Source organism: Falco cherrug, chromosome 5 (assembly GCF_023634085.1).
Source record: "Falco cherrug isolate bFalChe1 chromosome 5, bFalChe1.pri, whole genome shotgun sequence".
NCBI lineage: Eukaryota > Metazoa > Chordata > Aves > Falconiformes > Falconidae > Falco > Falco cherrug.
Window position 1 is genome coordinate 47150314 of NC_073701.1, and position 24675 is coordinate 47174988.

Consider the following 24675-nt stretch of genomic DNA (forward strand, 5'->3'; position numbering starts at 1 on the left):
AATTCTAGCAGACCTTCCCATTTAAATATTGGATTACAGAATTCTTGATCCCCTAATATTTTTCATCCATCACACACATTTTCAAAAGAGGCATGATTTAATGCATACTTATCTGGGGTTTCTTCCTCTATGGTTGTTCTTTCAGTGGAATACTTAATACCTCCTGAGTTTTCCCAAATGGTTCAATAAATTCAGAAAATTTTAATGGAAAAATATTTCAAAATAGTTCACTAAAATTTGTGATAGCAGATAAAGTTTTGTGCTGCATCTTTGAAACAAAATCTGAATATATCTGATACATACATGACTATGTATACACTGTTTGTGTATATGAATCTTCAGTAGATCTAGTAAACCAACTAATTTCTAAAATTATATATTCTACTATAATTTACAACACATATTATAGTAAAAGTGTATGCTATTATTACATTCTTTGTACTTGAGGTGAGACACTTACAAAAGAATCTGGGAATAAGTGAATGAGACACCTAAATACTATTTTAACTGAAGGCTGTATTTAAATAGTAGAACTATGGTATGCATTAGCTATAATGTGCGTTAACGTGGGTGAATAGAAGGGGAACAAACCAAATACAGAACCTTATTCCCAGCAACCGAATTAATCCAAGAATCTCCTAACTTACAATGTTTGTGACCTATGACCTAAATTTAACATACAACCTGAGAAGGCTCCTACTTTGAGGCTTGTAGTTCTGAATCTTGTCCCATTGGAAGCTCATTCAAAACACAACAGCTAATATTACTTCCTTGTCTATTTCTGACTTTATATCACCCCTTCTGAATTCCTCCATATACGTGCTCTTAGGGCACACAAACCACACTGAAAAGCTTTGTTCTTTATTTTAGATTTTTCATAATTCAACCTGTACTACCTACTGGGCTTTATTATTATATTGTGTTAATTATGCCTGTCTTCATAATCCACTTGCTACACATTCTTCTGTGCTACTCTTACCCATGAAATGCCCTGACTATTACCTACAAATTCATAAAACTCTCTACTCTGGATTTATTTTTATTTCACTACATTTTGATGCTTGAAAGGGAAGTGTGAGCTGTTAACAGTAGATCTAGACATCTTTAAATTATTTTCTTAGCTGTCTCAATGAATAACTTGCCTCGCAAAACAACAACAGAGGAAAAAAAAACCCAAGAAAAAAACCCAATCCCTTAGTTTGAGGATGGCAGCAAGGAAGCCAAGATTTCTCCTGGTTATCCCAACATTTTTGGGTGTTTGACCATTCTTTTAAGGTTTCTTAAATTAAGACCTCTGCAACAATTTCCTTCACTATGTGACTAGTACAAAGAACAGTAGGGCAGTGATTTAAGGAGTTTGCATAATATAAATAGGAGGTAACAAAGAACACCTGGACATAGATATCTGTCTATTCTTTTCTCACTGGCAACTACTGTACTTTGATAAAGGAAAAACTGCTGCAGAGCATCCTTGGGTCCCCAAAGCACTCCTCAAAATGATTTTTTTATCAAAAAGAAACAGAAATTGATTATGAGTAAAGGTAACTTAGCATTTGCCACTGTGTTAACAGACAGACTTTCACAAAGGTCAGCCTGGCTCAATGAAGGTACCTTTGGCTAGATAAATGGGTTCTAGTTATCTCCTAAGCTATGCAAACAGAGGACGCTATTCCAATTTAAGTAAACTCTCAGCTGCAGAAATGTCCCCACCAGAACAGTGAAAGTTCAGTGATGTAATACAGGTCTAAAGCTGGACATTTAGGCCATTGAATCCACCTTCTTTTAGAAGCAAAAAAGGTTGTTGTACAGTCTACCACGGAAGAGTAAACTTTTGTTATCAATTCAATGCACTTGTTCAAGGAAAGCCTTATGTAAAAAAGGTGACCTTGAAAGTTACCTGAGCCTCAAAGACTGCTCATATAAGTTCAATAGGAGCAAAGCAAACAATCTGGCCTCGCTACCATAGGTCAAAGTATGTAATCTTTAAGAATAGCACGGCTTAAACTGGTTTCCTGATTTGGCAGTTGCATCTTACAGGCAAGAGGTTGAATCATCCCATCTCAGTATTACCACACTAAGCTCTCTGTGTCAGGAAGAAGCAGTACAGGCATTAGTACATGACAACTGGGTCACTAGCAAAAGCATCAAGTATTTAAAACATGCCTTTCCCAAGTCTGACTCAGAACTAAGGAATTACAGGCACATTCAGGAATTCACTGCAAGACTGGGAAGCACAACAGTTAAAGGAATATTCATTCCCAAATAAACATTAAAAAGGTTTAGTCATCGTCAAGCAAATCACTTCTGGTGCCACCAGATTTCTTAGTATATGTAAAAAAAAATGAAAAAAAAAAAAAGCAAGAATTAGCATTACTTAAATTGTTGAGTCCTATCTACACATCTTACATCCTATTTATATACAGGCTGAATCCTAGGCTGTTACAGAAACCCCGTAAACTGAGATCATTGGGTAGAGCACAGAGGTAGAACAGAAAAGTCCTTAGAAAAGATACCCCCAAAAGACAGGCAGGAGCTTGTAGAAAGGTTAGTTGGACAAATAAGTACCCTTCAGGTGAACCCAAATTAAGATGTAATGACTGAAGAACTTGACAAATATTAGCTAAAGGTCAAACATTATAGTGATGACACCCAAAGCCACTGATTAAGAAAACAAACCTAACAACAAAAACATTAAGGCATTTTGTCTTGTTCTGCCACTACCCAGAGGACACTTTAGTAAAGGCCTGTTAATGTTTCAGTTATTTCTAGAGTCAAGAGAACTATACAAATATTTAAGAAATTCTGCTACACAGACTATATTTAGGAGTTGATCTCAGAACTCACCAAAGAGATGGGGTGTGTTTTCAATTTTGTCCATGGTATCTGCAAGGGAAAACATTATTCTAAAAGCAAAGTAAATATTAAAAATACAGTGAAATAAAGCATATTTTTTTTAGAATGTTTTATGTATACAAATTTGTAACTTCTGAAGTCATAATAATACTACTTTCAAAATATCAAGTTTATCTGAAAATAGCGTATAGCAAATTTATATACACAGAAATTTTAGGCATTAACAGAACTTCAAAATCTCGTTATCACTGAGCAGAAAACAGAGGGACAAAACAGAATCTGTCTCTTTAATAGTGAGTTGTCAAGCATCAGAAAAAGCAACCACTGTCTTCCACATTCTTTGCTTTAAAAGGAAAGAAAATCCACATTTGCTCTGTTGGCCTACAAATAATTGGATACCTGCAACAAACTATCAAGTTCAGAAAAATCAGGACAATCTCCCATTAGAGGGAAGTTAAAAAAAAAAACAAAATGAAAAAAACCCAAAAGACTGAAGAGGTGCAAGGGTTTGACCAGATCATTACTTCTGTCAAAAACAAGCCACAGCTTCACTTCCTACTCTCATGAGTATATTCTAGGAATGATGTCATACATTGTTTCAATTCTTAGCAGCCACAAGGACCACAAAAGCAGTATCTACTAGATTTAGTGTTTCCACATTTCCCTCAGAGACCAGAACCCCTCAAAAATATAATCTTAGAAACAGTAAAAGAACAAGAGGTAAAGCAATAGAAAGAGAGGAGCAAAGAGAAGAAATAACAAAAAAGTGAATAATAATTATAGTGGACTAATTACCATGGGCAAATACAAGCTTTTATCTCTACCCGTATTTCAAAACATGCAGAAATAAATTCTACTAAGAAAAAAAATTTTTTAAACCACCACTTATTTTCATCACTTCCATACATATTTCATGTTTCCACATGAGAAACAGAAATTAGTAAGAAATTACTGCTGGTAACATCTTTGGTTTTCCTCCAAAATTTTAACCAAGCACTCATCACAATCTTCCCTTAATACAAAAGTTGCTTGAAAGTTTACAGAGACACAAAGAAAAAAGAAAGACTTAGCTAAATACTATTCGAGCACAATAAAATACTTACCCTAATGGATGCTTTATTGCAAAAGACCTTGTTTATAGCAAGCCATGTTGGAAGATCCAGCATGTTCTGAAGCACCTCTTGATCCAGCTCTAAATTGGTCAGTTGACCTTCCCCCTTTAATGTGCTCAGGTTGATCTTGTCAGGTGACAAATTTTTGGTGAACCTAAAACCAAACATGCACCTTAAGTAAATGCACGCAAGGCCATCACAGCTGTCACACATATAGCTGCCACTCTAACTTAAAGGAATGGTCTGGGGGTGAGGAAATCATCTTAGGTTCTTAGGTACAATTTCATCCTGAAAAGAAATGGTACCATGGAATTGCTTTCTCCCTCTAAATTTCTGCATCTCATTAACTCCATTTACAAATATATGAACAAAATTAAACATATTATGAGGTATCTTGAAATCTGTCCATCACCCAGAAAAACAAATCCTTGATTAAAAGTATTAACTATTTATTTTAAACTGTATAAGGTAGAATTGATTCCATTTCACTTTTCCTTAGTTTTTCAAAGGAAGGGGGAAAAAAAAAATCCCAACCCTCTACACCTTATACTGTCATTCTTAGAGCAAGCAGGAGTGGCTTAGAATTCACTCAGCAGGAGTAACTAAAAGCTACTCCTTATGAATAGTATCTTTCTATATATATTTACAGTTAAAATCTCGAAAGTAAAAGTTTTATTTACAATGTCCATGAAGTTTAATCCTAGAATTTAGTAATAAATTAGAAATAGACAAACATACATATTCATACATACATAGCAGCATGGTGTACATAGTAGATGAAAATTTGAAAGGCCAATCTCATACACAAGGGCTAAAAAATGTAACTATTTAAGAGTACATATGTAATAAGTTTCATTACACTTCAAAGTCACTATGATTTACTGCTACAACAGAACAATCTATGTGACTGTCAAATGGTTCACATCCTTGTGAGATAACATGACAAAAATCATGGGTACTCTATCCCCAGACCAACAGCTGTAGCATTATATTCACCACGAGCAGAAGCATAGGCTACACAAACACACTTGTGTTCTGCCATGCAAAATTGTTTCTGCTTACAAACTGGGTCTTATTTTACATGATTAGGTAGTAGAAAATACTACCATTTGCATTATGCTTTGTGACTCTTCCCACCAAAATCTCCCCACACTGATGTTCCGCAGGCAGAGAGCACTGGGGTTGGTCTGACCCAAATCAGGGAACATCACCCTGAAGCCATACCCCAAGGAGTGCAACTCCAGTATTTCCTTCCCATTCAAGAAAGCAATTTCTAACTGAACTATGAAGTCCTTATTACATCAGATACTCAGGGGGAGATGGTGGAAGGTGAAGAAGGCAAAGAATGCTGGCAAGCTTTTCCTCTTAACAGTTTCCAAGTGTGGCTTGAAACATGGTACGCATTTTCTCAGTCCAGCTGCTTTACTGCATTCTTGTGATGGTAAGCTTTGGAAATGCATTTACCTAGCCTGACAAAATGCAAACACTCATTTTTAACAGTCCTGTGAAACATTCAGCCAGACATCATAAACTTACAGTTTCATCACCTGTCGATTTAATCACAAAAAGGAACTCCCGAAGATCAAGACATCTGGAGGTGGAGGTGCACAGGGGAAGAAGTTTGTTCAGATTTTTTTTTTTTTTTACTATACCATCTGAAATTATTCAGAACGTATTTGCAAATAATACTAGACTTGTTTCTTATGATAAAAGTGTTGCAGTCATTTCTTTATTGCTTACAAGGCACAAAAAATCCAGCCAGAATGAGCTTTGGTTCATGAAGATTTTCAGTACTAAAAATATATTAAGATAAGGCTATTGACAAATATATTTTGCTTGACAACTAATGTACTTCTCCATTCAGAAACATTACGAGGAGATCAAAGGATTTAAAATTATTTAATTTTCTGGTTACCCTTCTTTGTTCATTTTAACAAGAAAAGAGTAATGGGAAGAGCTGAATAACCTGCCTCAGTAAAACATCCCATTAGTAACTGCAAAATATAAAGCCTCCTATCTCAGAAATCATATTGACAAGTCTCATCTGACTCACCCAGTTCAAATACTTAGAAGAAAAAAAGTAGCCATTGAATGTTTTCAGTCACATCATAGTACCTCTCACCCTTGACGTTCTGGATGAGAGACAACATTAAACTAACAACAATTTGTGGGTTTTAAGTCACATTTATCAAGCAAATGCCAAAACATTCTGCCATTACACACAAAACATCTCCTGAGACTCAGAGTCTGTGGAGCAAGTCCTGCTCAGGGTTCCCCGTTGCTATGTCACACCAGAAATGCCACTCAACTTGGAGACAGATCTAACCATCATCTTGGTCTCAACTGCAGACACATCACAGTGAAACCCAGAGGATCTACAGGAATGGGTTTCCAAACTTGACAGAGAAAAATACACCAAAATACCATTAAGGATGAGAACGAAGTCAGCAAAGCCAGTCTTGAGTTCCTTCTGACATCCTTCAAACTGACAAGCCAGTCCCTCCCAACAAGGAGGAGGAGGAGGACAGGGAAAGCAATCTCAACAAGGATCATGATTTCCCCCACCATTTCTACCTTACCCCCCCTTTTAATTCTTCCAAGAGTGTTGCTTTGAATTTGTTATCTCTCCTGCAGTCAGCAAAAGGAAAAATGCTCTGAATGTTGCTTCATTCAACATAGACTGACATAGAGGATCTCCACCTGGAAGACTACAGCCTTCATTTCAAGAGTTAAAGAAAGAAACTTCTAACAGGTGAGTTGTGAGAAGGTATTTCACATGTAGACACCACTAGCAGCAGATCTCTTCATTCTCCTTCCACAGCTTGAACTCAATTGAGTGATACTGTGGCATTTCCTCAAAACCCATAGTAACTTCATAATACACAACAACCGCATCTGCTTTGTCTATCTGCTTGTCCAGAACCAATTTTCCACTGAGGATGCCAACACTTTGTGGTTTTGTGCCAGTTCCTTGCTCTACAGAATACACTTTTGTTTGCTGAAGATTTTCAGCACTTCAGAAACATTTCATACTACTTGATATAACAGGAAAACCTTTTAGTTTTATACAGTGGCCTCAACTTAAAAAATAAAAAAATTACAAGTTTGTCTATTTGGACAGCTAGCCCTGCAAAACACATTGTGATCATATCCGTTAGAGTTTACAAGAATTCAGATCTTCATACACAAAATTAAAAGAAGAGACAAATGACAAAAAAAAACCCCCCAGCATTTTGAATTAAAAATTAAATTTAAAAAAGCACTGGGGCAACCACAATACTCCAAATGGTATTGTTCTAGGATCCCATGGTACATCAAAGCAGGACATGCCCCAGTGAGCCAGAGAGCTTTGACTTTCCTTTCTGGTGTGCTTTGCACTTGGTCAACAGAGACTCGGGGAGAATACGTACCACAGACACTGATGTGTGTCTAGTGCAAGTTCTAGTGAACTTGCCATGAATTGGTATAATCATCACTGACAAAATTGTTACTATTAACTTTTGATTTTATTAACAAATGTTAATATTATGCTAATAGTCTGGTGTTGGAGACATTTTTAGTATTTATTGCCAGGCAAAAATCAAAGGAGAAGGCAGCATGGCTTTGGAGGTTTGCAAGTTATCTTTATCTGAAGAACTGCTGTGTCAGTATGGTAACCTAAAATGCTTAATTGCTTGGACTTGGGAACTTATTAGGCTATCATATTTATGATACAACTTTTATGTAAAGCGAAGAAGTACTTCCCATTTAGGGTAGAATCATGGAATTCTGAATATGTAATAATTAGAAATCTTGAAACATCATGACATGATCCGTGATTTAAACATTCTCAATGAGCTTTTCATATAACTACCCAGAACTAACATTATCACCAACTTCATAATATGCACACATTCTTCTCTCTGACTTGGCACATGCAAACAGCTCTCCCCCAGCTTGCCATTTGTTTTTTCACCCTGGTGCTCATTCCTTAGGATGAGTTAATTACTCATTAAAAACTGGGTCAAATTGGGAGTGGAGGCCTGGATAACAGGGGCATTTCCCTGCACAACATACCATGAACTCCTGAGAGATCTTTCTTTTCTAGGGAACAGACCAAGTGTTAATACCCAGTACTTGGTACAAGAAGTAAATAAAGCGGAACAGGGAAAAAGTAAAAGGGGAGGGCAAGAGGAATGGACATAAAGGACGTGGCTGAGTTCACCAAAGCCTTCTGTTACATTGCTTTGCTGTGGCAGTAAGACATCACTGTTATTGAGGCAATACATACTTGGTTTGCTAATACCACAAGTTATACTTAGCAAAACTGTTTTCAAAGATTTTGTTTCAGCTTCACAAACTACCCTTCCTTTCTCAAGGCATATAATTTGAGATTTGAATTACTATATCTGACACCATGAATTTCATTTCAGTTTTAATACTCAATTCTATAAGGTAGATTAATGCTATAAAATATTTCACACTTTAAATGCAAGAATCCAGAAATAGCAAGTTATCAACATCACAAGCAGCCTGACATAGCTCCCTTGGTTACATACATATACACACACACACACACACGCTCGCACCAAATATTACTATGCAATTAGATAGACAGTTCAACTTCAATTTACACAACACAGACTAAGTTGAGCGGAAAGCTTGAAAGACTGCACAATAACAGCACAGTAGTAAGAATCATATGTAGAGTAGTAAATTACAATCATTGTATTTTGTCAGGACCACAACAGTTATTTTTTCCTCTAAAACAAGTAAAAATCTACACCGAAGATGCATTTTCTCCTTACCTGAAATACTTATTTTTCTAAAGTTTTGTTTGTGACAATGCAGGCTTTGAGCTCTGAACAAAGCACTCCACTGTGCTTGCAGAGAAGATGGCCAAGAAGTGAAACAAAACATAACCAAGAACAGCTGAGAAGACAGGGGAAAACACTTCTCTGAAAGCACAAGCTTATGGTTTGTATAACAAAGGCCACAGACCACATGAAGCTTAGAGCAGCACTCCACAAAGGTTTGGAGAGAACACCAGATGCCTTGTCATATTCGTCAACAGAAACTCCATCTCTGGATTTAAGAGAGAAACAACAGAAGTCTGGATTACATTTGGACACAGGATTCTCAGCTGTTTTGCACATCTACTGAATATCCAGTCTCTTCCACCTGGCTCCACCATATGCCTTCCCTGCTTTTTAAATAAAATTCTTTCAGCAACTTGATCCTACATGTTTGTCCTAATCATGACAGACTATTAAATCATAGTATGTGCCACATGTTTTGCTTACCTCCTTGCTATGAACTAGGACTCCTGTCCTGGTTTTGGCTACTAGAAAGAAAATTAACTCTTTAAGGAGTTGTCCTGGTTTTGGCTGGGATAAAGATGTACAATTCACAACAACTGGCTCTGAAAAAGGGAAGCATGGCCTGCCAAGCACTGGCAACTGCATCAATAACAAAACAGCAGAAATGGAACAGAAAGACAACTGGTTTTTTCTTTTTCCCTGTTTCACCTGCCTGAACCATGTGATTAGATCAGTAAGGAACTCAATGTGATTTCTGAAGCAAGAAAAATGGTCTTTTTTCAATTGAGTTTGAGGAAGGTATTGGCTTCCCACGACTCCAGGTAACAGAGAGAAGGAGAGCTACTATCATTCTGCTCACCGTACCACTTCATATTAAGACTTTATGTTTAAATAGAAGAGGAACAGAACTAATTCTTTGACAAAATCTGCCACAGAAACAAAGCACTGGGATAACCAGGGTGCGCATTGTTATGAGTGAGCTCCTCTCATCCAGTGTAACACCACAAACCAAAGCTCATTTTTGATAACTGGTTTGATCTGAAAAAACCCCAAAATTCTAAATCCCTCTCACTTTTAAATAAGAAAAAAAAATATCACACCAAATAGCATGCTGCAGGCAACAGAACAATTTCCTCTCTCATGCTTTCTTTCCAGTAGCCAGAAGAAATATCAGCGTCTCAGGAACCTCATCACCTGCAGACACTAAGTTCAAGAGTGTTGCTATACTTCTCCCCACAGCAGCACATCACTAGTTAAGTCCAAACTACCAAGATGTTTAGATCTATTTAGAGAGCAAAAAGTCCTAGGTGAGAAGGAGACAGACTCCCTAGATTAAAAAACAACTCTGCATAGCAGTAATATTCAGCACAATGACATTCAGAAGAGTTCTTAGTAGCATTCCCTTCCTGATCCAGGTATGATAGGAGAGAAAAGGTGAGACAGACAACAGTCATACAGGGCTAAAGCTTCAGTTGCCATTAAATGAACAGCAGACAGACTAAAGACAAACTTCACAGATGCAGCAAGTGATTGACCTGTATTGAAACAGTAAGGCACTAATGAGAATTTTGCATGGATATTATAGCCATGGAACAAAATTAAAAAAAAAATAATCTGTAAAAGATGCCTATTTTAAGCCTTCAGACCTATGAAAAAAGATTAGAATGAAGCAACTGATACCTTCTTCTGGTACTTTAAAAAACTTCAACCAAAAACCATCACAAAGGCTGCTACAAAAATTAACTATACAGTAAAGGCTTAAGGATAGTAGAAACTGGTCAGAAAACTAGAAGAGCAATGATATCTAGTATGTTCAAATGACACACAGAAATCCAAAGGCAATTAATATATTTAGTAATGACCTAGAAAAAGTTGGCGAACTGTGAAGTAACAGAAACCTTTATGTGAATCCTGGCTGTCCTAGGGATGTTCTAATTTTAATGCAATGTATTAAAGTAGTATTTCACACAGCCAGAAACCATTAGCTATAGTTTATGTAAGATTTGCAATAGATGACTTTTAGCTCCGCAGGCTGTGTTAAAATGTGTAAAAGTTGACACGTAACATTAAAGTCGCATTAATCATGTCCACAAAAACTGACCTTCTGAGGAACCCAAGATATCAGCAAATGGCTTTGCAGCAACAGCTAGCTCACTGATGATGCAAGATACTGAATATCTGAAGATATAATTCACGAAAACTACTAGGTTCTAAATGAAAGATACATTTTTAGGAAATAAAGCTGGAAGATAAGAGATAATTGAAAAACTGCCTGGGATACATGAAGGTTAAGGTGCTTCTATGTATATAAAAAAACAAATGGTAAGTAGTACTAAACATCACCACAAAATATGATAGCACGCCCTCACCTTGGATGCTATATCAATTTCTGAAAATATTAACACTAATATAGAGAGGATAAACAAAAAGATTAATGACAAAGTAATGAACCCTGCAGAAAAAGTTAACTGGATGCTTGTTTATCTTAACATAATAACAAAAACACACACAAAACTAAAAGGGAACACATTTAAAGGCAATAAAAGGAAACACTCACTGCAGAACATTTAAGGCCCATAAACACATCAGGATAGAATACAGTACCAAAATCAAAAGCTCAAAAGGATTAAAAAAACCCACAAAACTAAGGCACTTGTAGGGTTTGTAGGGAGAGGTAGTACCTTTTATGCCTACGACATAGCAGGATTAACCCGACGCACTCCGACACAAACACCTAAGTTCTTTACTTAAGAACATTGACAGTACATTAATTTGCAAATAAACACTTGTGAGGATAAAACTTTAATATTTCTAGACAAAAAAATTCCCACAAACAATGATGCACTCACATTCTGCACCAGGAAGAGATCACTAACATAGCACTGTAAAATGTCACCACCACTGTCAGCAGCCAGTGGCAATATACAGTGGACATCATTTTGGTGGTCTGACAGGCTATCTCCAGCCTTTATCCGGAAGTAATCCATATCAGCAATGTTTTGTTTTGCATGGATTCCCAAATACCACGCAGTTTCCTCCAAAGAAGCCTCTATCAGTAGATGAACTGCAAGGGCTACCATTCTCTCAGTCTGCCGGCTGTACAGAATCACAGGGGACTCCTAAATTGCAATACCAACTGCAGCAGCTACACCTGTTACCAGACTTTTCAAGCACACCCCTTGCTACCTATGATACCTGCCTGGCACCTTCTTACACCCTCCAACACCAATATGTACAGGAGAGGGGTATCACCCCTTTACCCATGAGAAATGTGGCCACTCCACACAAATGCCTGCATACTCTATTTAATCACACCTTGAACTTCCGTAGAATTGTCAGGTGTGCATTTGGTGGTTGAGTGCAAGATGGAGAACCGTGCATGGCCTCCTGGATGTCCAGCATGGAGATAACTGCATGATCTGCTGCACAGCACCTTGCAAAAGTGCTCATGGGCCAACCCTATGAAGCAGGACAGGGCATTCCCCAGTTTGCACACCCGGCCTTACTGCTCTCACCTGGCCACAAGTTACAGCAGACTAGACAAGTCCAAAACTCTACCTTCAGCCCTACAGCTTCAGGTGGGACTTTCTAGGCCACTATACAGGACCTGAATCACCTAACGCTTACCAGGCCTTTTGACTTATCATAAAGACAGATCTTCCTTTCCTTAGATCGCTAATTAGGACCCTGACTCAACAACCAGCCCATACCTGTGTAACATGTCTGGTACAGTGTCACACCACCCCTCTTACCTCTCCCATCCTAGAAGGTGAAGCAATAAATAGTACTGCTGTGCTGATGCCTTCCAAATAATTGCATCACAACACAGAAGGACTTCAGCAGGGACTCCCACTCCAGCTGACTTTCTAAAGGCTGCTTAGTACCCCCTTAGACCCATTCCGTACTTTCTGAAACACTGACAGCCCCACCAACTCTCTTGACAGTGTATTAAGCTTCCTCTAGTTAATTCTGTAATAATACGTACAGGAAATTATCTTCTTTCTGTTTGGAAAAACTGTATTGGTTGCTCTTTGGGTACAGGCAGAACTGAAACAGCTGCTGTCATCAACGCCTATTATCTAATTATGTGTCATGCAGCACATCTGCTCAGACATAGCCAAGCACTGTGCATAAACAAGGAGCTTACGCTGCACGATAATCATCTTGTAAGTAAAATACTGCTCAAGCAATTTCTCTTTAATTTACAGTAAATCCTCAGACAGATCGGTATTAGCTTTTCCATTCCATGAGCCTTTTTGCATACCACTTACACAAGCACAGAAATAGTCAGTACTGTCAAATCCAAAAATCTTGTTTCAAACATGACAATTATATATATACATGACAGACCTTAATGCATACATTGAGTAATAGGTAACATAAAATTCTTAATATACTAAACCATATGTGGCAAGGTATACGCAACTTGCACACTGTAGGCCAAAAGAAAATAACACCTCACATTTTGAGAATTTGCTTGTACCTGATAAACGATTAAATCCTACTCAAAATACAACATTCTGCACCTAATACAAAGAAAGTCCATTCGATGCAAAATAATTTTATAGATTTATAATCAAGAAATAATGGTGCACTGTAAAAACATGACATCATCTGCCATTTGGAAACTGCATCATTTATTTATGTGACATTAGCAGATTATAATCTTAATGCTAACTAATCAGATCTCATAACAAAATAAGATTTTTTGATACAACATTAACTATAAGGACTATTTGAAAAAAAATATTCAGCTGTTCTCTTACGTAAACTAGGTAAAACGCTGATGGATCCTTCACATATCTACCAATACAGAATTAATAAACATCAAGTTATGGAAAGGAATTAAGTAGGTGTACATGATAAACAGCCAAAGTCAAATAGTCTAAAGATATTGAAAAAACACACCTAGAAGATTATATTTAAAAAATACACAAAGGTATGTTTATAATGGGACTGTTCATTTACTTCACAAACCAGTTTTGCAAATCTAGATTAGGACTTGAAAAAAAACCCCAAACCAAAACACAGTTGCATAGCAAGCAATTACTTTTTTGCAGAATCACGTTGCAAAAAACAAACAAGAAAGAAAACCCAGTTAACATTTTACAGAGCTCAGTTTCACTCCTTAACTTATATAAATGCATACCACCTCTTACACTTACTCTAAAGGTGGGAGAGGGGAAGTTACCTGAGGGCAAGGTATTCAGACAAAAGGCCCCTATTCCTGGTGAAAGCAAGTGGTCAGTTGCCAGGGCTTCCGAGAAGCTTCTGGTACTCATTTTGGTAGTAAGGATATTCACAGCAAACCAATCTCCACCAGAGCCAGCTGGGATCGCTGCAGGGAACGGGACACAGGGGACACACAAGGGATCAAGTTCAAAGGGAAAAAGGAGTGATACAATAATGTAAGAGAGTTTTAGCTAAAGAGAACTGCAGTTACAACAGTTTGTTACACATCATGACATTATAGAACAGGAAACAGACCCGTGTAAAATCCTAGATTCCCATTAGAATACCCCATGCTGTCTGATACGACAATACTGCAGCCATGTTTATTTAAATAAACAGCTTATGGAGAAAATCTTAATCAGGCAGAACAGGTCCATATAATACAGCAAACTGGCTTCAGAGCTACTCAGTAAGTGTATTTGGAACGTGTGAAGGAAGATAGCCCAGAGGCACAGCATAAGATGTTTTTATTTTATTTTGAAATGGGAGACAACTGTACTGTTTTGTTTTGCCTAGCTCGAGATTTCCCAGCCCACATTATTTGTGAGTTCATCGTGTCTCAACTTCACCTATTCAAAATCCACAAAAGTAAAACATGACTCTACAGACAGAGGTAAGGAAAGGGGACTTCTTGGGTTTGTTTTGGAATTTGGAGTGGTGCCACAAAGACCTGCACACCTTTAACATTCTGATCTTGTAAGCTATGAAATTTTAGTACATTAAGTTTCTTAATAATTTTAAAATTAAAATCTTTAACTTGGCAAAGCATGTAGTAATTTAACTAAAGAAAGTTTCTGATAACTCTTTTCACTTTGAAAAGATGCCTCAGCCTAAATATAATTAATTCCTACACTTTTACACTTTGGAGTACAATAAAATGCAAGCGTTTGGACAGTGCCCTTGATAGGCAGTTTGTTGGGATATTTGACCAGTGTTTAAGAGATTTACACTCAAGTGAATTACAGATACCTAGTTACAAATTATTATTTTTCTCAGGCCTTGAGATCCCCAGCAATGGGAGCAGCTACTACATGAAAACTGTTCCAGAAGTAAGCAACCACGTAACTTCCAGATTCCTGGGTAGCTGGATCCCAAGATTGCTTCCTTGGGAGTCAGGTAACAGGAGCAGCCAACTTCTCCGAGAAACTAAAAGCTCTGGTATTCTAAAGCTATACAGTAAGCTGCATGGCAGAGCTGTCACAAAACCTGTGCTGGGGGCATTCCTTACACAGCAAGGCTCATACATGGATGCAGGGGAGCCTGGAAGTACTAAGAGCCACCACCTGAGCTATAGCGCTTTTCTTACTTTCCCCTATTGTTTCCTTTCATGAAAAGAGGAGACAATGGATCTGAACCCTGGTTAGGACCAACTCCACAAAGGTGTACAGAAGAAATCCTGCAGGAGCTATCAGATTGAGAAACCTGGGCTCCCCCACAAGCAGCCAAAACATAGATATGTTGTTCTAACTACTTATTAGCAATTATTCTCACGATTTGCAAGAATTTATAAATGCCTTTATAATTCCATTAATGTTTTATCAGAAATTATGTAATTTCCTTTGCCCAATCTGCTTGTAGAAGAAAGAAAAAAATAAAACAAAATACACTTTAACAAGTACCTCACTGTGAAAGGTATTTAGTAGATACTTTTATCCACCTTTGATATAAAAAAAAACCCAACAGGGCTTTGGCAGTAGAAATACCAAATTTCAAAAAATGTAACTGGGGCTTTGTTTTGATTCTTACATACTCCATAATCATTTGAACATAGGACAGACACCATTTTAATCCTCACAGGCTTTATTTAGATACCCTTTTTCCTGAGAACGCTCCACACTAGTGCATCAGCTACTTGAACACAAAGTAATCCTCAACATAATTTTCGTTCTGAATCTTATTTCCCAGTAAAACTAAGAGTCATTTAAAGAAAATGACTGTATACTACACAAGTAAAATGCTGCTAATTCCTGTTGATTCTGCAAATGCACTAATTGTTATCACTTATGCGTAAGTTGTCTGACTTCAAAGTAGTTCAGCAGAACTTTCATTATACAAATAAAACATCTGCAGAAACAGCATCCAGATTTATAACACATTTGCAAAAATAGTATAAAACAAACTGAAAACTAGATATCAAATTCTGTTTATTTTATTAACAGAAATGCTACTGAAAACTTCAAACGATCTTCTGGGATATAACACAAGATTTAATATTAAATCTTACTAAATATAATGTTTAAGAATTCTACCAGCAAATACATTATTGCTCGTTTATCTCAGAAATACCTTCATAATTTCATAAAGCACCACAGCAATTTCAGTTTGGCCTTGTACAAGATGATCTGTTACAAAAGCTTAAAGTAAAATATGACACAAAGCTACTAAAATAATATAAAGTGAAGGGTTTTTACATTTGCTGAAAAAAAAACATTTATTGATTCCTTTATGCTCATCAGAACATTACCAACACACTCACAAAGACAAAACTGTTGGCATGAAGTCTCCACTTAAATACAAAAAGTACTGAATTTCAAACATAAGGGAGTTTAATACAGGATTATAATGTAACTTTAAATTGCTCTTTCTCTTTGTTCTCCTCTGCTGTCTCAAGCACTTCTGCTTTACTACCTGTCCTTTTTCAGACTCCATCTTTCACTACGTGCAGCATTTAAGACAGACATTATGCTAATGATTTCCGTAAGCATTCGCATTCAACAGAGATTGATTCATTCAGAATAATGTAGATTGTTACATCTACATTGTGTTTTGTGACGTGTTTTTTCCCCACATACTACACAAGCCAATAAAGTCAGTCGTGTAGAATAACTATAAAATCTTCAGTACAAGCAAAGAGATAAGTCGTTTTACACTTATTCTACAAAAAGTAAGCACTTCGTGTTCATTGGCTGGCTAAAACAATTTGAAAATTTTCACAAAATTCAAGTGAGATAGAAGTAGAATACACAAAACTGAAAATAAGCAAAAATTCTACTTCTGCTAGTAGCATTAGTTTCAAAGTTCATCCAAACAATTTTGGTCATTTAGTTACAGGAACGAACGAGCCCATTCTGACCAAATAAAGGTGTTACACTGGTAGATTCCAAAAGGAGTCATCTGAGATTTCTTGAGATGGTAACATCCCTCACCAAACCGCACATCTTAATAGTATAAAAGCAGGGTGATATGCAGGTCAAATACTTAAGCAGGACACGGTAGCAGTAAAGTTGTCCCAGATGATGTAGAATATCACTGTTTATAGCAGGATCAGCTGATTCCCGACATCCATTCAATTAATATGCTAATCTGTAAAATCAATCTTCATATGCACTTTAGAATGACTTCTGAACTACAAAGTGAAAAAACTGTCATGAAATTTACTGCAGTTTTCTTCTATTGAAATATTAGTGTTTTCACATCTATTACTTCAGGTAAGTAAAAGTAAAGAACGTCTACGTTCAGGCAGAACATTAATGACACAAACTGACAATTCGGGTTTCAGCCATATAAAATACTTCTAAGCCTCTTACTGTTTTCTTTGTGAAAACAGCAAACAAGATTCAAACAAAGAATGTAATTTGTAAAGTCTTCTCATTGGTAAACTTAAGAGTTAATATCTGATTGAGATGAAGAATGTAGTATTCAGTGGGGCTACTTAACTCAACGTAGAGCCACAGTGTGTAAGCTTTCCTTCATGCTTCCTAGACAAATTTTGATAAGCAATTTTTTTTTTTCCCCACAGAAAGGTGTGGATATTGCAGATGCTTACACAGAAGACTCAGTTAGACCACTCATTAACTAGAAAAGATAATTCCAGTCAATGATAACTAAAAGCCAAAATGGGAAAACACCTGAAAAACCCTTACACAAGTCTGTGTCAGTAACACCCAATTTCTGTCAGCGTCTTGAATCCTAGTAACTCAAGATTCAAACCCCTGTGGTGGAGATGATCCCCTTATAACCACAGACAGTGTAACAGAAACACTATTGTGTAGTACAGTCTAGAGTCCTGCTGGAAATCTTTAGTATTGTTTTATACACGCCTACAGTCTGAGGAAAAAGTAATGCTGAAGGGTATCTGCTATCACCATAGCAAAGCAATGCACAGAAAATCTTGTAGTAAAAGGTACTATCCAACAAGAAATCTCTCACCCGTGAAAACATGTAACAGCAAAAATGAAGATTCAACACAAGTTTCAGTTCACTGGGGAAGACCTTGACATTAAGAGTAAGTAATCCCAACACTACACAAAAGACTCCTAGACACAGTGTCTTATTCCCACCTTTCTAAAGGATAAGGCCATTATCCAGATACTTGTTTCATTTTAGGGCACATATATTATGAAATAAAGACACTCCACCAACCCCATTTGAAAGAACACACCTTAACACAATATGGAGCTGACAGAAATTCAAGCCTCCATATGACAAATTCATCTCTTCAGCTTAGCAGAAAAATATAGTTTCATATCCTACGCCAAGCACCACGTAATCTGAAGAACAAGAACAACGACATAGAGGTATTTTGTTCCGCATCCTCCGCCTTCCTTTCCATTCTTTTCCCCAGCTTTGGAGGGGAGCAACACATGTTAAAGACAGAGGACGCTGCTTATATTTTTGAAGTTTTTTAAAAAAACTGAGAAAGCTAAAAACTCATCACCAGATCCTAACATAATATACAAGTTTGTTATAAACTGAGTAAATAAACTCCACTACCTTCATTGTTCTTAAGCTGTGACACAGCAGTAAGAAAAACCTTTTACAAAAGTAAAAAGTAATTCAGATAACAAAACTGTTCCAAAATGCAGTTTGGATCTTCCTCTTCATTTTGTTCTCAGACCTTAAAGACTCATACCTACGTAAAAATTTTCCCTAGCTAAGGCTCCTTCACAACACCGGTGTTCCTATCAGTTCATCTAAAAGCACTGTAAACTGCTGAATGGAAACTGTACTGCTGAATGACACAATGCTTATAAATTTACATATACAGAATCTAGATAGTAAGATAGCTGAAAATTGCTAACACAGTAGTAACAGATACTGCAGCAATCTTCATGGCAAATATTGCTAAATCAACGATGACTTGGGGAAGCTGGACAAGACCTCCAGACACCCCTTCTAACTTGAACCATTCTGTGATTTGCGGCAAAAAAGCTAAGTACTTCTACGTAACTGAAGATTCAAGTTCTATTTGTTTTTTGAAGTACGTATTAAGTTTGGCTTCGTACAAACATACAAGAGAAATATAATCATAAAAAAATGAAAGTAAATTGAGTAAACAGGGTAATTCTTTCCACTCTTCCTTTATTATATACAGACTTCTTCCAGTTCATTTTCATCCTGCCACTAATACCTGCTTTGCTGAAGATGGCAAGCAGGCATCAGTTTTGAGGAACTATGAAAACTGAAGAACAGGAACCAATACAGTACTAGAGTACAAAGTGAAAGTGTTCTTTGGCACCTCTGTATTAAAGGAAATTACTTACGTATTTGGCTCCACACTGAAATAAAACTGTGTGAAACCTGCCCTAACCATGTTCTTATAAAACATATTAAAAGAAAATCCTGAAATAAAGAACCACATCATCATTTTTGTTGAAAACCCAAGTTCCTGAAATTTAAAAAGCCACCAGATTTACAGGTGGTCATGTCACTTGAATTTGGTTTTCTGACGTAACCAACTTTCGCAACCACTGAAGCACCAGTTCTGCAGGAAAAAAAAAGATATTATCTGATCATGCGATTAAGAACACCCATAATATGGGGTGTAATAATAATACTTTCTATGTTTTAGGTAGCAAATACACTCCTTCCATGTCTACATAGTGCAGATCGTGAGCCTCAACTTTAACTTGCAGACCTGACGGTTAGATACATCCCCTAATCTTTTTTTAAATGCTAAAATTTGTCACAATTGCTTGATGTAGTCTTGTTGAATAAGCACCCTCCTATCACACAAGGAAGCAAAAAAATTTATCAACATTAAAAAGATTAATTCTAATCAATTCATTAGTTTATTTGAAAAACTAGACAAAATATAGCTCATGTTACTCATGCCCGGTTCCCAAACACATTTTAGACTTTAACCTGTAGCACAAAGACTAGAGTTCACTTCTCTTTCCATACACCTTGCTAAAGAGCACTATGGGAAGTAAGCTCTGTAAGTCAATTAAGTCCAGCGATTCCATGCACATTTCTGATTAGAAAACTGACTCAAGGCTGGTGACATTTTCATAACAGCATTTCCATTTGTACAGTGCTCAGTCATTTTCATGTGAAGACGAGATTTCTTTACCAGCATTCCCTGCTACAAAACTCATGAGTAGGGTCAAGGAGAAAAATTATTCTATTACTGCTTCATACATCATCTTTAGCAAATAGATATCAAAGGATTTGGAATCAGAATTGCATTTTCCCCATGCATCAGCAACAGACTAGTCAGATGACAAGCTGTCATTTCATCTCAGTTGATTTTCTGTTTATTAGCACTGATGAAAATAAACACCTTTCAGAAACATCACACAAAACCAGAACAAAACATTTTGAAAAAAACCAAGCAAATAAAGGACCAATATTTCAGGTTATGTTTTTTGGTTTATAAAAGTAAGCTCTGAAGAACAACAACGCTGACGTATCAGGACAGATCAAGTACCTACTACGTTTTTGTGTCTTTTCAGAAAAGGGGACATATGTAGTGTGGCTTTTGAAAACCGTATCAATCAGACTGTGTACTTTCTGCAGTTTTTCCATCTTTCAAGCACACGACGTTGACAACCACAAAATTTTACAGTGGGTTTTTTGGTTGGTTGGTTGGGTTTTGTTCGTTTTAACCCACGAGGCACGTTAGATGTGATCTCCATCACCCAGAAGCTGTCTTACCGCTCGCAACCGGCCGCACCTCCCGCTGCGCGGCCCCGCCGGCGGCTGCGAGGGGCCGTCACGGCGCCCAGCGCTGCGCGGGCCGGGCCCGCTCCCCCGGCGGCCAGTGAGCGGGGGCGGCTCGTGTGGCCCCCCCGCCGCCGCCCCTGAGCACCGACGGGGCGTGCGCTCGTCCCCCGTTCTTTTCCACCCTCCCCCTCACACACCTCCTCGCCGCCACGGGCTGCTGGGGGCCGGGGGGGCTGTCAGCGCCCCAGCCGAGGGGCTGCGCCGTCGCCGCCCGAGGGGACGCGGGCCCGGTGCCGCGGCAGCCCCGGCTCCGCGCCGTACGGCGGCCTGTGGGGGCGGGCACCGTCTGCCCGCCGGGGGGGCGACCGGAGCCCGGCGGTGACTCACTCGGTGACTCCCGCTGCGCCAGGCAGGCCGAGCCCCCTCCTCTCCTCGGGCGGGCGCCCGCGCACCCCAATGGGCCGCCGGGCACCGAGCCGGGGGGCTGGGGGCCATCTGTGCAGCTGTCACCGCCAGGCAGCCCCCCACATGCGGCGGGCCGCCGCCTCCGGCAGCCCTCCCGAGGAGGCGGCTCCAGCTCCACCCTCCACTGGCTGAACGAAGCCCGGTCCCCCCGCATCCCGCCCGGGGGCGCAGAACCGGGAGGAGCTGCCGCCGCCCCCCGCTCACCCCTCCCAGCCTAGCCGGGGCACGGCGCCCCACTGACCTGGAGAGATGCTTCAGGATCTGCTTCTTGATAATCCCCGCCATGGCGCCTGCCGGCCCGCGCCCCTCACGACGACCAGCCGCAACCGGGGACGCGCCTCATCCCTCCGCCTCCCCCTGCCCGAGGCGGGGAGACTGCCGGGAGCGGGGCCGCTGCCTCCGCTCGCGCTCACTCGGCGCCCGCCGCCATCTTGGCTGCAGCATCGCCTAGTGACGGGGCGGGGGCGGGGCGGCAGCGGGGAGGCCGGGCCGGAGCCACCGCCCCACGCGGGGAGCGGCCGCACCGGGAGCACCTCCCCGCCCTCCGTGTGCTCGCGGCCCGCTGTCCGCCACTGCCGCCCGGGCGGCTCCGCCGTGCCCCCGCAGCCTCTGCCCGCCGCGGGCCGCGCCGCCCGCCTTCCCTCCGCCAGCGGCTGCGGCTCTCCCGCCTCCCGGGCTGCCACGGCGGCGCTGTGCGTCCCCGCCGGCGGCTCCGTCCCTCCTCCCGCCTGCGGAGCGTGTCCCAAGGGGGCTCGGCCTCCGCCTCCCCGGCACCTTGGGCGCCCGGGGTACCGGTTGTTAGGCTTGTTGGAAACCTGTTAGAAAATGCCACTAAAAGGCGTTATGAGTAACAAAAAACCCACCTGGTTCTCCTACCTAGCAAGAATTCCTCTTTGATAAAGTGCTGTTAGCTCCGCAGGTGCCATTAACACTTGCACGCCCGGCTCTTCCCGAGTGACCTGCAGAGGTGATAAACAGGAGAGATATTTAGAGTTGCTTTAGTTTTCCAGATAACTCTGTTACTCTAGCTCTTGTATACGTTCACCTTGATTAGCCAAGTGAGAAGTTTATCCTTTTATACTTCTGTTTTATAATTAATATTAATTGCCAGCTACAAAAAGCAATCCTCAAATTTGCTTCTACCTGGGGTCCTCAAAATCATTCCAAAATGATACACCCAGCAAGCACAGAAGCAATGAAGCAGACACTGCCTTCTACTCCTCCAGAGGAAGGTGGAAGAGGTGCTCATACAGCCTGATGTCGGCCCAGCTGAAAGCCAGGATGCCTGCTGCTCCTACAGCACCACATAAACGGAACAAGGCCAGAAAAAAAAAAAAAAAAAAAGTTAAGCATACTGACAGAAACATATAATGATGTGGCAATAATTTCATACGAAAATACATGTATTTTCCCTTAACATTAATTTCTCATCAATTACTCCAACGCACAGACTTGTAAAACAGGTTGTGCCCCCGGTGCTTACATGTCACTGGGTATCTGTGGCAAGTATGAAGCCTACAAGTTATTTTAATTTTGAGATAATAGCTTCTTATGCTAGTTAAAAAGCATTCTCAGTTAAAAAATAAATACATTTCAAAACTCAGTTAAAAACCCAAATATCTTGTATTGGCTTTTTTCATCCAGTAACCCCTTTCTCTGAGGGGTCCCTCATTCATAAAAGGTATCTTGAAGAATTTCACTACTGGTAACCAAATACCCTAAACTGTAGTATTAATTGGGAAAAGAAAAAAAATAACAATTCTAAAACTAACAAGGTTTTCAGGTGTGACCTCTCTATGAATGATGCCTTCCCAGCTATACAATATAGTCTAGAGCTGCAGAGGAAAGACATCAGATACTGTTTTCTTTGCTTCTCATGTACGTAACAGATGCATAATTTACATGCAATGAACCAAAACCCTAAGGACCTTTAAGTCAGAAACATGAAGCAGTAACAGAAAAAATAGGTCAGGAGATGAACATTTTCAATTGATCTTTTTCCAGGCATTTAAAATTCTGACAGTTGTGTAATACTGACCTCATTATATTCTTTAAAGGAGATTTATAAAGTGGCAATGAGCAGCGTAAAAAGCTAACACGTTTATTCCTGGTTTAAGTTCAATTTTCTCAACTACAAAAAATTCTGCCAATATCTTGGAGAAACGATGTTCATAATCATGATGGATCTGCCTCTCTTCAAGCAGAAAATAGAAGGGCAAGGAAAGCAGGACCTGTGATGTGTGTTTTCAAGCATCCCACAAGCATAACTCTGGCAGAAAAAAGAAAGTCCAGAGGCTCTTCACTGACATCAGAACTGGAAATCAGAAGTATTCCTGTCTGGCAGGGTTGATCTGAATCATGACCTCATGTTCTCTCCCATCTCTTAAAGCACACTGAATGGAGAAATGGAGAAAAATTCACAGATCAACCTCACCACCACCCCAGGGAATTAGAAGAGCATCTGATAAGCCCAGCTTATCCTTTGGTTTGAGCAGAGTATCTGACACATCTTCTTAGAACCTGATGTAAATTAGTATCAGGATAGCCCCAGACAATGTTTATTAAGACTTTGGACTGATTCTCTAAATCACAGCTGCATGTTTGCCAGCAAAGGAATTTCTGCTTGCATGTTGATGATAATTAGACCGCCTCTATTGTGAAAATGGTGTTTGATACAAAGTCCCAAAGACCAATTCCTGCTCTGAACAGAGGAAGGCAACCCTTTTGAAGAACTTTGTAACAGAGTGTCATCAGTTGTCACCTTAATATGATAACTGCAAAGAGTGGCTTAGCCTTCTTGACTACTTTGCACTTATAAACATTGCTATGTAGGATTTCTTCATTTAGCAACCAACACTTTGCAGTGTACTTTAAAAGAATTCAGAAACTCCTGAACTGGAAAAACAGGCTTTTGATAATTCCTGTGACCTCTCCTCAAGAACCAAAGAATGTATCTGCTAGAGCAGGGATTAAGGATGCTGTCCTTAAGATACTGACAAGCAGGTAAAGAGGATTGGTCTAAAGTCAGATTGCTGTGTGTTCTGCTAAACAGCCTGGCTCATAGGAAGACATTTGATGCTTGTTAGGGTAAAGAGTCATCATATACAGTAGTAGTTATTTTTAAGTTCTGATATTTCCAGGAAAGCCAATTACCTACAGATACAAAACTGTAATGCACTTTCTAGTTTATTGGTTAACAACAAACATACTAGTGATGGTAAGCAAAATACATATATATGAAGCAAAATTAATCATAAAGACAAGTGCAAGATCCTGCACCTGAGACGGACATACCCAAAGAGCCCAGTGTGGGCTAGGATGTGTGGTGG

The 24675-nt window shown here is 39.3% G+C and overlaps 1 protein-coding gene across 4 annotated transcripts in view; it reads right to left on the reverse strand.

Annotated features, from left to right (window-relative positions):
• BLTP3B (bridge-like lipid transfer protein family member 3B) overlaps positions 1-21815 on the reverse strand; it is a 61681-nt gene extending 39866 nt beyond the window's left edge. For 2 of the 4 annotated variants that reach the window (XM_055711328.1, XM_055711327.1), the window contains exons 1-3: positions 21588-21811; positions 3957-4119; positions 2845-2883 (exon numbers count right to left, since the gene is read on the reverse strand). In XM_055711328.1, the coding sequence (XP_055567303.1) occupies positions 2845-2883; positions 3957-4119; positions 21588-21631 (246 nt within the window). In that variant the 5' untranslated portion in view covers positions 21632-21811. Of the gene's footprint in view, positions 1-2844; positions 2884-3956; positions 4120-13955; positions 14103-21587 lie in introns of all 4 variants that reach the window. The other 2 variants (XM_055711329.1, XM_055711331.1) reach the window with 2 other exon arrangements.
• Between the last annotated feature and the right edge of the window lie 2860 nt (positions 21816-24675).